General features: G+C 37.9%; 1 protein-coding gene across 2 annotated transcripts in view; it reads right to left on the minus strand.

The window, feature by feature from the left end:
- RIC8B (RIC8 guanine nucleotide exchange factor B) overlaps positions 1-13439 on the minus strand; it is a 98983-nt gene that overhangs the window by 9059 nt on the left and 76485 nt on the right. The window contains exon 9 of one of the 2 annotated variants that reach the window (XM_054574583.1): positions 6762-6881. The exons of the other annotated variant lie outside the window; for it this stretch is intronic. Within the exon in view, the coding sequence (XP_054430558.1) occupies positions 6762-6881 (120 nt within the window). The remainder of the gene's footprint in view (positions 1-6761; positions 6882-13439) is intronic. 2 annotated transcript variants of the gene reach the window in all.

The raw sequence follows: 13439 nt of genomic DNA on the forward strand, positions 1-13439 counted from the left end.
CTAACCCGATAGGGAGGATGTATATGGTGGCTTTTTCATAGCAAATTCTAGGTATTCAGGCTGCATCTTTCCAAAATGATTCTGAGGACCTTTCCTCAGCTCTCACTATCGTGCTTTGGAACTGGGCACAATTGGGAAGGTTAAACATGTAGCATAAAAATATCATCCCCAAGACAAGTGGATATGGCATGTTGTCCACACCATGTCCTTCCACCTTGTGAAGGCAATGGGAGTTTCCTAAACAGTCCCAAAGGGAAGGAAGCCTTCTTAAAGTTAAGTTTTCCTAATGTAACCACACTAAATAATAAGAATTTGTCAGAACACCTATAATCCTCCTCTTTTCAAAATTGAGAACCTATATTAAAAAAAGAGACTTTATATTAACATAGAATAATAGCAATTTTACTGGTTTCTTCTATATAAAGCTGTTTTGGGTTTTTTTTTTTTTTGTTGTTGTTGTTGTTGTTGTTGTTGTTAAAAATATAGGCTATTTACTTAGCTCCTGACCTGATATTTGAAAGAGCTCAAATCAACTATGGAATGAAAGAGCAGGAAACATGTCCTCCAAGTTTTAATTCTCTTCTCAGGTAAATATGCTTACTATCTGCCCTTATGCTTTGCACTTTAAAATTGAGGATTTCTTATTTAAAATAATCAGACTGAAACACTTTCGGGCGGTGCTCGTAATTTTCAAAACAACATAAGATCTGGAGTCTGAAGACAGAATTGAGTCATAGCTATGTCATTAACCAGATGCCTGATCTTGGGTCAGCCATGTAATCGTGGGTCCCGTTTACTCTTCAGTACAATACCTCTTTCTCTAATCCACAGGGCTGTTTTAATGATCAATAGAGATGATATATATGGAAGTACTTTTTAAAAAACTTTAAAGCACTATATAAATATTAGTCTTTTATTATTGTTCTCAATTCTGTTAGAAGATCACATGCAAAGCTTCTAAAAATTTGCTACCCACCTCATATTAAACAGCACAGTTAAAATGCAGAGAAAGAGGTTAGGGATAGGGCTAGAAAAATAAAATCTGTTTTTTTTCCTTAAGTAGAAGTGGTTCTTTGTTATTCCTTGGTAACTTCTTTATAGAACTTTCCTATCCTATTGTCCAAATTAGCAAAATAAATATCAATAAGAGGTCAGCATGTCAACTGACATTGTTGAATGAAGCAGTATGAACAGAAGTTCTCATATGCTCTCCCCGAGTAGAAAGGCTTAAAAGTTAAATGAGGAGGGTAATTAATAGAGCAAATAGCCAGTGGAGGTTATTCTTATTTGATATTTCTCTAGTAGAAGCCACTTCAGCGAGTGCTTAAACCACGGGCTCAAAGCAGTCATTCCCACTACAGGGTTAAAGGGCGGTGACTGCCAGTGGGCAATACAAAGGCAGCATGGCATTCCCCTTCAGAGCTGTTCAGTCAAGGGAGGGCCCTCAATAACCTGACAATGAGCGATAATATGGAGTTTCTCAAATTAATCCTCCCCTGCCACTTCGAAGATGTATTAATTTACCTGGATCCAAGTTTCCTTAATTGAACTTCTAGGCAACCTTACAGTATATGTTAATGATGTAGAACAGTGCTTTCTAACAGAAATACAATGTAAGCTACAAAATATAAGCCAGATATATAATCTTAAATGTTTTAGAAGCCACACTTGAAAAGTAAGAAAAGCTATATACATTTAATATATTTGGTTTTACTTAGTATATCAAAAATATTTCAATGTAAAATCGATATTAAACAATTGAGGTATTTTGCATTCTCTTTTTGTACTGAGTCTTTGAAAGTCTGAGCATTTAACACTTACAAGACATCCCAGTTCAGACTAACCATGTTCAACAGTTATATGTGCTCAACACATATGCTCAACAGTTATATGTGACTGGTGGTCACATTATTAGACAGTGGGGGGACCTAGAGGATTTTCTGATGTAAATAAGTGAGATCTTTATACTTCCATTCCTACAATAGGTTACTGAAATGCTTTAAAAATGGGACATTTCTGAAATGTACCTGAAAAGCATTTCCTTGACTAACTCATCAAAAAGATGAGTGTAATCACAGTTATTTTTGTAAACAGAGTAAAATAACTTATTTGTAAGAAAAAAATTACATATCTATTACTTTTTAGTCATAAATCAACTGTCCCAGCTTTAGTAAGTTTAAAAATAATCTTTGGATTAACAAGAACTATTCCATATTTGGTACTTGCATTCCTTAAGAAAGTCATATCCCAAACACCACACAATGACAAGCAATAATTAATTAATTGATTGGATAAGAGTAGATAAGAGAAGAAATGGGAAGACTATTTATTTATATAAATGTAAATTTTAAAGGATATTGATAGAATATATAAGCAAAAAGGCAAGGTACCTTATTAAACAGTGATGAGGAAAGAATAGGTTATAAGATTAATCAGCCCTGGTTCCATCTAAGGAACTAAAGGGGATTAGAAAAGTCAAAACAAACTTGAAATATTATTTCCCTTGGTTAGTTTAAGGTTAAGCCAGTCAATTCTCTCTCCTCTTTTCTGGAGGAGGCTGCATTATTATTTACAAGTTGTGTGCTGTAGCTAAGGTGAAGGCAATTGTATTAGCCACACTGGACTTGCTTAACCACACACAGTCCCCACTCTAATCTCCCGCTTAAATTACAGGGGCTTATTTTTTTTTTTCAATTCAGAGAAAGAAAGAGGAGGTGGAGTGGCAGGCAAATTTCATCCCCTTTTCCACCTCTGCTCTCACATTAAAAATGTCAAATGAAGCTTTCTATAATCTCATGCCTCAGGTCTTAATGCTTATGTTTGATAAATATTATAATTCTATATTAAAGGAATTATGTTCCCTGATATTTAAATTAGCCAGTCATGGGTCTAAGAACCTTTAAGGAATTCTTTTCTAGCCTTGAATTTTATGACATTTGGCCAAAAAATGAAACTGACAAAAGTATACTTAAAAGTCTTAAGCCATACAGGTCTTTTTATAGAGCAGAAAACTGACCTACAGATTGGGGGATCAGCTGTGTTGTTTCCTCACACACTGGGGAAACCACAGGATACAGGCACCGTACTAGCCAGACATGATGGGATTAATGGGGCTCAGATTGTTCTCAAACCCTTAAGACCTCCAGGTCTGCTGCCGATCCCCTCATCTACACCTGTCACAAATACAACCCTCATGCATAAAAATAAAGAAAGAAAGAAACACGCAAACAAACACACCACTTGGAATACTACTAAGTGAGCTGCTATTCAACGGGAAGAAGTGTTTGAGCACTAATCTCTTCAGTGTTCTTGGAAATCTAGGTGAGATAAAGCTGCTAAGATGGTGCGCTCCTTGAGGCAGTGGCTCTGTCCACCATGGAGGCAAAACGGAAATGTAATTTTAATTTTTGCATTGGTGGTTTTACAGTTTTGGTAGTAAATATTGCCTGTCCCCTACACCAGGCTCAGTAATTGTATTTGGCATGACCAACCTTATGGTAAGAGCTTTGGCACGGGCCACTGTTGCTAACCATCATCCTGGTGCAGGTCGTTCACATCTGCTCTCCTATGGACGGAAAAAAGGAAGTGTCTAGTGTCCATTCATTGGCCACATCACCTCCAACCCTATCCTTTACTCACATGCCTTTCAGTTCAGGCCCAGGAGAAAATGATTTCATTTTTGAGAAGGAAAGTTAATCAGACAATGCTACAGTACACTTTTAGTGCAATAAAGACTTGGTAGGATGCAGAACATCCTTAGAGTGACAGCTGAGGGAACTAACCAGCAGCACAGTGCTGAAGAAGATGATTAGGAAGTGTTCTGACACACACTGACTCTAACAGACAGACACAGTATAGCACAGTGGACAGAGCAAAAGTCTTGAGTTCTGGAAAACGAAGTTCCTAGTCTCAATTTACTCTGAAGCTAGAAAGAGAATGTATGTGAAGTGTTTTTAAACTGTTAAAGGAAATGCATCATCATCAGACATTATTTTGGAAATGTTTGGGGCAATTCTTTGGGCCTGGCTTCTCCCAATGATAAATCTGATAATATATTAATCAAATAATGATAAAATAACTTGAGCTCTTTGGAAGAAAGATGTAGTATGTGAATACCAAAGATTTCTCTTATTAACAAGAGTAAGCTTCCCTCCACCTGCAATGAATGGTCATTTCTCATTTGTCTATTAAACATCTCTTACACTTTGAGTATCAGCACAAATGCTACCGTGCCTATGAAAAAGTCCCTGATTCATCCAGACAGAATGAACTGCTCCTTTTCCTGGGTGCTTACAGTTCAGCACAGACCTTATTTTATCATTATTTTCTTCTACTTTGCATTCTAGACTAGAGTACAGTCATTTCCTTCACGAGACTGTGAGTTTTCCCAAGGCAGAGACTGCCAGGTTCACCAGTCTCCCTCGTCTTAGCACAGCGCCTTGCACAGGATAGCTGCTTAACCAACGTTCCCTGAGTTGTACTGCATGCAGTCTACTTTGGCTTTGTGGCTTCTTGTTTACCTCAAGAAACAAAAAGCAAAAACAAAAACAACAACCAACAACAGTGAAAAGAGAGGAGGAACTTAAGACAAACATTTAAGATGCATAAAGAATGGCTTCATTCTTTGCATTCCTGCTTTGGAATGCCCACTGCTGATCTCCACACAGTTCTGTCATTGACTGTTATTAGTGAGAGCAAATGTTAGAAAGAACATAAAGGCAAACAATGTAAAAAAACCCACCACACATCATGCAAAAAGTCTGTGATTTAGGGCTATTCTCAAAGTGGACTTTAGCTTCAACTTTAATAGTAAAATCAGTACCATCAAAGCCAACACAAGACATATCTGCTGTTCTGTAAGCGTAAATATCAGCGTCACCTTCAGATAGAGTTGGGCATCTCTGCTGGTGTTTCTGGGTGAATATGTATTTTCTTTGAGGCACAGTTTAAATTAAGTGGAAGCTCAGAAGCTTGGTTTTTCAGACTTGATGTTTACGTATTTTTGTTGGCAGCTTCTAGAATGTGTGGATGTCCCTGAGATTTCAAGAGAATGACCAGCACTGTTTTCTGTCTCTGTTATAGGGATGACTTATGATATGGTCTTGTCTCTTTCAGTAAGTCAAGTGCCTAAGTTATACTGCATTATCCTAGGTAGTTCTATCCCCCATCTCGTACTTTCCTAGCCTGGAATTTACTCACAGAAATATGGGCCAGTTGACTAGCATCTATGTTATCTTTTAAGAACTCATATTATTGAAATAATTTATGAAAATGTTTATGTAATTAACTGGTTTACTGCCCTAACACATTAATTAATATGCTCTACTCAGGTCCTGTTAACACTTCTCCCTCCTACCAGAGGGACTCTGCTGTTTCTCCTCCTAACTGTTACACTTACACCATCGTGTTTCATCAGGTCCTTTTGGAAACAGGCAAGGCAAATCCCATTTTTATATATATTCATTTCAAACTTGTTATTCTGCTTCCTATAGGTCTGCCATATCAGTATCTTATCTTTGTGAATTCATTCAGGGAAGGAACATGTCTTTTATCAAAAGTACGGAGAATGTCATCTACAAACAGATGACAATGTCTTTTGAAGACTGTGAGTGTTGTCAGTTGGCTGTAAATTCTAACCTTGGGAAAGAATGAAAGTTTAAAGAGACTAACTGGAAGTCACTACGTTCTAGTCATACTAGCTTTGTAGAATAAAACTACTTACTTCTATTCTAAATACCTCCTACCACATTACCAGCATCATCTGAAAGAAGCTCAGACTCTGCAGAGGTCTGGATTCCCATCCACACTTGTCACATTCCCCACATTTTCAAACATTTCCACTCTAAGCCTCCTCCTGTGCTCTTAGCTTCTGCTTGATTCTTTGTTATACCTTTCCCTTTAACTGTTGGCTCTCCTATTCCAGTTGCTACTTCTTTTGACTGAGGGGCTACTAGCCTTTACATAGTTGTGAAAAAGGAGATGAACAGAAGAAATTCACCTTTAAGTGACAGCTGCCACCAACACACAGAAGCACTCACTCAAGATGGCTTAAAGGAGACAGTGACTCAATGTATGACTGGAAAACAGAGCAATTCAGACAAGTGTGAAAGGAATTAATATTTTCTAGTAACTCCTCCAAGATGACTAGTTGCTGATTAGTATATATTTGACTTATTTTCAAAACTGACTATTTCTGGAGGGGACGGAGGTGTGAAGCAAGAAGGGGAGAGTTTTTAGAACCCCTAATTAATACAAGCACGTGCTTTCAGAAAAGCTTGCATTTCAACTATGCCTTTTCACTTTTCCTGCTGGGTATATGACAATTTAGAATTCTTGGTTTCAGCAGCAACCAACCCAAAAAGACAAGAATTGCAAATTTGCACATCAAAAAAGAAAAAAAGCATCATGATTTGAAACAAAAAACAAAACAGACTAAAACAAAAAATACAAGAAGCAGCAAAATCACTGAACCTAACTCTAAGCATCTTTTTGAAGACAGGGAGGTTAGTTGGTTAAATGTCACAGTGATGTAGTAGCTGCTGTCCCAGCGCTGAGAGGCGGGGTGTTTAGGGACGCACACCCAGAAGCGGCACATGGAGGAGACCACAGCAGCCGAGAGACCTAGCTGCTGCTGCCGGGGCCACCCTGCTCCAGTCAGCACAGATTTCCAGAGGGGCTGTTCTAGGGTAACTCTCAGTGAGAGAGACAAAGAAATAGAACATTTTTAGAAACCAAGCAAAAAATGGATGGGAATACAATACCTGGAAAGTTTATCAAGCATGTTGACAAGTTTCATGGCTTCATATTCTTTTTGTTCTTCTGTCATTTCATCTATAAGGTTTGGCATTGGTTCCTCTAAATGACCAGTGATAAGATTAATGCTACAAAAAGAAAAAAAAGTTATGCTGTATGTTTTAAAATTATGCTCTTTCTATACTTTTCTGGTCCAAGTTGTAAGTTACAATAAGAAAGAGTATAATTGTCAAAAAATTGGCACTAATAGCAATTTTATGGTATAGAACTGCTATAGGGATTTAAAAAATTCACTTTCCTAGTAATTTGCTTTGGGAAATGGGCATTAACTATTGCTTTTGGAAAAGTAAAAGTAACTTGCCAACTTTAAAAAAAAATTAGGCACAGCTGCTTTTTAAAAATATGAAATTTGGTGCCATAGGGTAAATATCCTTGGATGCACAGCTTATTCATTAATTGAAAGGGGACAAATGATTTCAGAGAAGGAGAAATTTGTTTTGTGATACAGCATAAAACAAATATATCAAAAAACTGGAAAAATGATAAAAGAGAGGCTGGAATCTGAAAATGAAAGCATGCCAATTTATAATCTCAGGAAATTAGTCCATTAGTGAGACCACAGAAGGCAATGAGTGTTTAAATAATAAAAGATAAAGCAGAAGAACAATTTTAATTAGATTTGATCTGACCTACATAAAAAAAGAATGAAATCTAGTCTACCAAGAGACAGGTATACATCTGGCTTTCTGGAAATAGATTTAATAAAGTACTTAAAATTAATACGTCCATAAACTTTGTATGAAATTCTAATACCAAATAAGCTATTCTTTTACATAAAAGCCACATTTTTCCTTTAGAAAGTAAAGTAAAAGATAATTTTTCCAATGGGTGCTAAATATCTGTAAGTTAAGCATGTTTCTGGAGAAACAGATATGCAGTTACAGTATTTTGTACCAGCCAAGTATAGTTTGCGTTTAATGATCAAATAAAATGTTCTTGCAAACAGCAAATTGCTAACAAATTGCTTTGTAGGGTCCATGAACACAAATGCTTTCAGGGGACAGCCTTCAGGAGAAATAAACAAGTGAGTGAACTGGTCAAGTGTAAACAATGTGGCGTACTGGGACTGGGGCAAACTGGAGACTAGAATGCTAGTGTGAACGGGGAAAAAAGCATGTGGGCCAGTGCAAAGGCATTGTGATAATTAGGTCCTCTGGTGGTGAGCTTTAGACTTTAACTTGGGCAAGTTAACTTTTTTTACCGACCAGGGCTTGCCTCATTTGGAATATGGGCTAGGTCACTACGTACTATTATTTATTACTAAAAGACTTCCTTTTCTTTTGCTCCATCCCTCAGAGCCTACATGATGTACAGATTCCTGTGAAAGGACTCAGTCCTCCCTATCCTCTAAACCTAGATCTAAAATGTGTTTTGACATTCTTGTATAAGATCTGTCTCTAGAGCTATGGTTAAAACTTTCTTCTTTCAAAGCAGTGAAAACCATCCTCCCCTTCTTACTTAACAAATGAAATCCTGTGTACAGGCTTGATATATAAAATAGACAAAAATTGGAATGCACAGGCAGAAGAGACAGAAATGGCCAAGAGCCTCCTGTATTTGTCCAAACTGGTGATTTTTTTTTTTTTTTTAACTTTTAGAGTGAGGAGGAAGGGAGGGAGAAAGAGAGAAACATCAGTGTGAGAGAGAAACATCGATCAGTTGCCTCTTGTACACACTTCAGCAGGGGACGGAACCTGTACCCCAGGCCTGAGCCCCAACCAGGAATCTTACCTGCGACCCCTCCCTCTGGGCACAATGCCTGACCAACTGAGCCACATCAGTCAGGGCTTGTCTACGCTCTTAAGGCAGCCCCTAAGACACTTTGAGGAATTCCGGAGCTCAGGGGAAACGATCTGAAAACCACAGGCTTGTCAGTGATTCTTAGCCTTGGCTGTTCATTAGAATCACTTGGGAAACTTGAACGAAAAGGTATGTGTCTAACCTGAGACCAACCATATCTGTTATTTATTTATTTATTTTTAAGTTTTCCAGGTAATTCCGATACACAACAAGTTAAGAATCACTGGGCTGGAGTGCCTACTTCAGGCACTTGCTGTGTTCTCCTATTTCCTCTCCTTTTTTTCAGGTGCTCATAAAAGAAGAGAAAAAGGCCTTTAGTTAGTGGCCATGAACAAAAGCATTGATTGGGATCATCATATTTCCCAAAAGTCAAGAACAAAGAGGACCCAGGCAAGGCTTCTGAGAACTACAGAGTTTTTCAGATGTATCCAGATGTCACACTGAAAATGTCATTCCACCACCCATCTATTATTTACTTAGGCATGTAACAACAAGACATGTTTTCACTGGCTTCTCTACTGCCACCTGCTAAATTAGAAAAACAGCTAATCTTATAAATAAGTGAGTAAGTAAAATTAATTATAGGCACATACCACTTCCCAAGCAACAGAGGAAATCAGGTCTTAAAAGATAAGAGAAGGTAGTGGACATATCAACTGTGTATCCTCGTTTCTGTCTCCTGAGTGAAGGCTTCTCTCCTTAAAGGTCTATGGAGCGGTGATTTAAAAACTCAGACGCACAGGCTGCTTTAGAATATGATGACATGAGTATGAACCATTATGTGCCTCAGGGGGAGAATGTGTCAGGAGGACACACTAGTAAACTCTGGTATTGTGGATACCTCAGCACGCAAAGGTCAGCACACAAGGGTTTAAGTGGAAATGATGTCCATTTTCCATAAGCTGACCTCAAGTCCTCTGCTGTTAAAATAATTTAACAGCTTGCTCTGAAATTAGGCAGTAAAGTCACAAAATCCTTTGCTCACTGCACATAAAAGCAGTAGCCAGAAACTCATTCTGGTGGAGTAAGAACTTACTATCCTTTTACCCATGAGGTAAAACATTCCAATCCTCCAAAGTTACTCCAGGGACTCAGGTTTCATCTTTTCATTTAACCCCCATCTCCCTGCCTGGCCACCGCCCCCCCCCCCCCCCCCGCACCTACCACACTGCCCTTGGCCCTCGCTAGGTCGCTCAGCTGGTTAGAGCCAAGTTTCAGGTTTGATCCCGGTGAGGGCACATACAAGAAGCAACTGATGAATGCATAAGTAAGTGGAACAACAAATTGATGTTTCTCTCTCTCTCTTTGTAAAAATCAACAAATAAAAATAAACACCACCTCCCACCCCTGTACTCAGAACAAGGTAAATAATGCCATAGAAAGCACAAGTTATGCCACTCTCGGGAAAATGCCAATGTGCTGGGGGCAGGAGGCAGACTGGGACACTGTCTCCTCTCTTGCTCCCCACTTCAAATCAGTTGTGTGTAGTTTCCTTACCCAGAGAAGAAAACAAGTAAGAGTCACCACAACAATAATGTAAGTTTCCAAAAAACAGGTTATCTTTGGTTGAACAAACACTTCCTACCTTCATAACCTCATACAGTATCGTATGAGACTTAACGTTCTAGGTTTCAGGGTCTTAACCCTATGGAATTCCAGGGTTTTATCTTGTTTTAAGATGCTTTAAGTACAGTAACTGTGGTGGATATTTTATTATTTTATATTTATTATGATTTTCACACCTTGTTTCTGTTCCCTTTCCTTCTCTTCCCAGCACTCTAATTCTATGATTATATTTGTCTCCCAGTTAGGTGAGGAAAGTATCTAAACCCGTATGTGTGGTATTTCACTGAGGATTTTGTATTGCATAAGGCCATTATATCAACTGGCGGCAGCTATGGGCCAGGAGACAAAAGGATTAAGGCATACCAAAAAGGTATGAGCAAATGGATATACGCATAAAAGCTGAAATATATGTCAAGACGTTTTTGCTCTTTCTTCAAATTGTTGTTACAGTTGGCTGTCAACAGCACTAGAACAGTTAACCAAAAAAGCCATTAAAAGTTCCCTGAGCTATAGAAAAGTTAACTTTAATCTCTAAAAAGTGTGGATTAAAGTTTACTCAAAGGCTTCTGGCCGAAGAAGGGGCTATAAATCCAATCCCTGCAGAGCTAGGCAGGTAAGATGAACAGAAAGGGAGCTTATGCCTGGTATGAAGTGGACCATGGCCAATCAACTCCATCCGTCGGCTGCCATATGAGAATGTTAACAGAATTCTGCTTTTTCAAAAGGAGCTGAGAATCTAAATTTTCATATGAAGTATCTGAATTCTAAATGCTGGCAAGTAATTATTTTAAGCAGTAAAATAAAATAAAACAAACAAACACACAAAACCCAAATAGCCAATGCAACAGGGGTTAGGTCAGGCAGAACCTACTTGTGGGCTGAACCTAACTTAAGGGCTGACAATCTATGACCTGCAGGAAAGGAATCAGGGATTTTAGGAAAAGGCATTCATGAGCCCAGATTACAAAAGGAGACAGGTGGGGTGGGAAAGGAGGCATCTGCAAAGGAAGCTAGAAATGTCTTTCCAGGAAAAACTCTCCAGAATATTTGTCCCCCCAAAACAACAAAAAAAACAAGAGCGGAACGTCACCATATCCTAATTTTCTTGAATTCTATTCCCTGGTTACTCCCCAACTACAGGTGGAGCTTGATGAGGGTAGGATACATCATTTTGTGTCCTGCTGCTGAGAGAGGCTGACTCAAAAGATTTATTCAATAACTCGAATAATTTAGTAAACAAAATTTACTGAGTGCCTACTGTGTGCCAGGCACTATTCTGGGACATTTCAATAAACAAAACAGACCAAAAAAAAAAAACAAAAAAAAAAAAAAACAACTCTTCTCTCCTGGAGCCAATCTCCCAGTGGAAAACACAGACTTAGTAAGTTGTATGGTATGTTAAAAGTGCTATGAAAAAAAGAGCAATGTAAGGAAGTGCAAGGTGGAGAGGTGGTGGTAGGAGTGTTGCAATTTTTAATAAGGGTACAGAACAGTCTTCACTAAGGTGATGATATCTGAGTAAAGACTTGAAGGAGGTGAGAGAGTAAGATATGGCAATGGTATGGCAGTTCCTCAGAGAAAACCATAGAAGTACCATACGATCCAGCAATTCTGCTTCTGGGTATACACCCAAAAGTGAATGCAGGGACTTGAACAGAGATTTGTCCACCCACGTTCATAGCAGCATTATCCGTAACAGCCAAAAGGTGGAAACAACCTAAGTGTCCACTGACAGAAAATGGATAAACAAAATGTGGTACATACAACAGAATGCCATTCAGCCTTAAGAAGGAAGGAAATTTTAACACATGCTACAATATGGATGAATCTTAAAGACATTATTCTAAGTGAAATCAGTCAGCCACAAAAGGACAGATATTATATATGATTTCACCTACATGTGGTTCTTACAATGGTAGATTTTTGTATTATGTATATTTTACCCCCCATTCCCTTACCCAAATAAGAAGGCAAAGTAAAGAGCACAATAAAACTTGCTTTGTCTACCTCAAAAAACATAAGCTCTGGAGTCATGCCACCTGACCACATGAATTATGTACCCTACACAAGTCCTTGACATCACTGATTCTTCTGTCAAATGTGCATAACTCTATCCCAAAGGGTTGCTATGAAGAGTAAATGAGGTAACATCAGTACCTGGCACATATTAGACACTCAATAAATACCAGCTATTATTATTAGCGTAAGTGAGCCACTTGCTAAGAAATAAGTAAGCCAGAGGCTTGGGAAGATGCAGTGAGTATACTCAGTTAAATAGTCACCAAGGAGCTGCATGTTCAATCTTCATTAACTAAAGAAGCCACAAAACAGTGAGGTATTTTGTGCAGTTTCCTGTAGATACATTCAGATGTAAGATATTTTGGAAAGATGTTTGTTAATGGTGACTAAGGCTGAAAATGTCTCAAGTAATTTGAGAATCACAATACAAATATAACAGTGATTCCACATTAAACAAGATAGTAAATTATAAAACATCTTAATCTGAGTTTTTGCAAAGAACTAGGGTGTGTGGTGTCACCCTTTCATTTGTTTATTGAATATATCTGTTTAGTGTCTATCATATATGAACTATACAAATATACATACTGAATACATATACATATATAAATAGCATTTTGCATCTAGGCAACTAAAAAATTCCAAATGTCTTTTCAAATTTAAATTATAGTGCTTTTTAAGTGTTTCTTATGTTGGGCTTTTGGATTCAGATTGATGTTCATGATTATAAAGGATATAGAAAATATGGTTATAAATTTAGAGCAAATGAAACCTGGAGCAACACTGTAGCGTATGTAACACACCTGACCTCTTGCTGGCCATTGCCTAAATTATAATACAAAAGAAAAATAGAGATCTTTTCATTTGTATAGCGCTGATACGTGGAGACAATTATAATGGGACCTGACTTAGAGCAGCACAACAAACCTTGACCAATGAAAGAAGAAAGTCTTCTGTCGTGTGCTAAAGAAACACCAAGGTTGTGGGTTCAATCCCCAGTCAGGGCACATAAAAGAAAAATTGAGAATAACAAACTCAATTTTAAAAGTACACAACTGATGTGGCTGTAAGTATCACAAAGGCTAGTAAACTCATGGAACCAGTGCAGAAATGGCAATGATTTCATTTTCAATTCTGATTTTTTAGAGATATGAATTTAGATTGTTTCATGACAGCTTACAGTAAATAAATTCCAGTTTCTATAAATGCTAGTTAAGTCCTATCATATATAAACATACCAT

The sequence above is a fragment of the Pteronotus mesoamericanus genome, unplaced genomic scaffold (assembly GCF_021234165.1).
Source record: "Pteronotus mesoamericanus isolate MK-2021 breed Mesoamerican mustached bat unplaced genomic scaffold, CSHL_Meso_final contig_263, whole genome shotgun sequence".
NCBI lineage: Eukaryota > Metazoa > Chordata > Mammalia > Chiroptera > Mormoopidae > Pteronotus > Pteronotus mesoamericanus.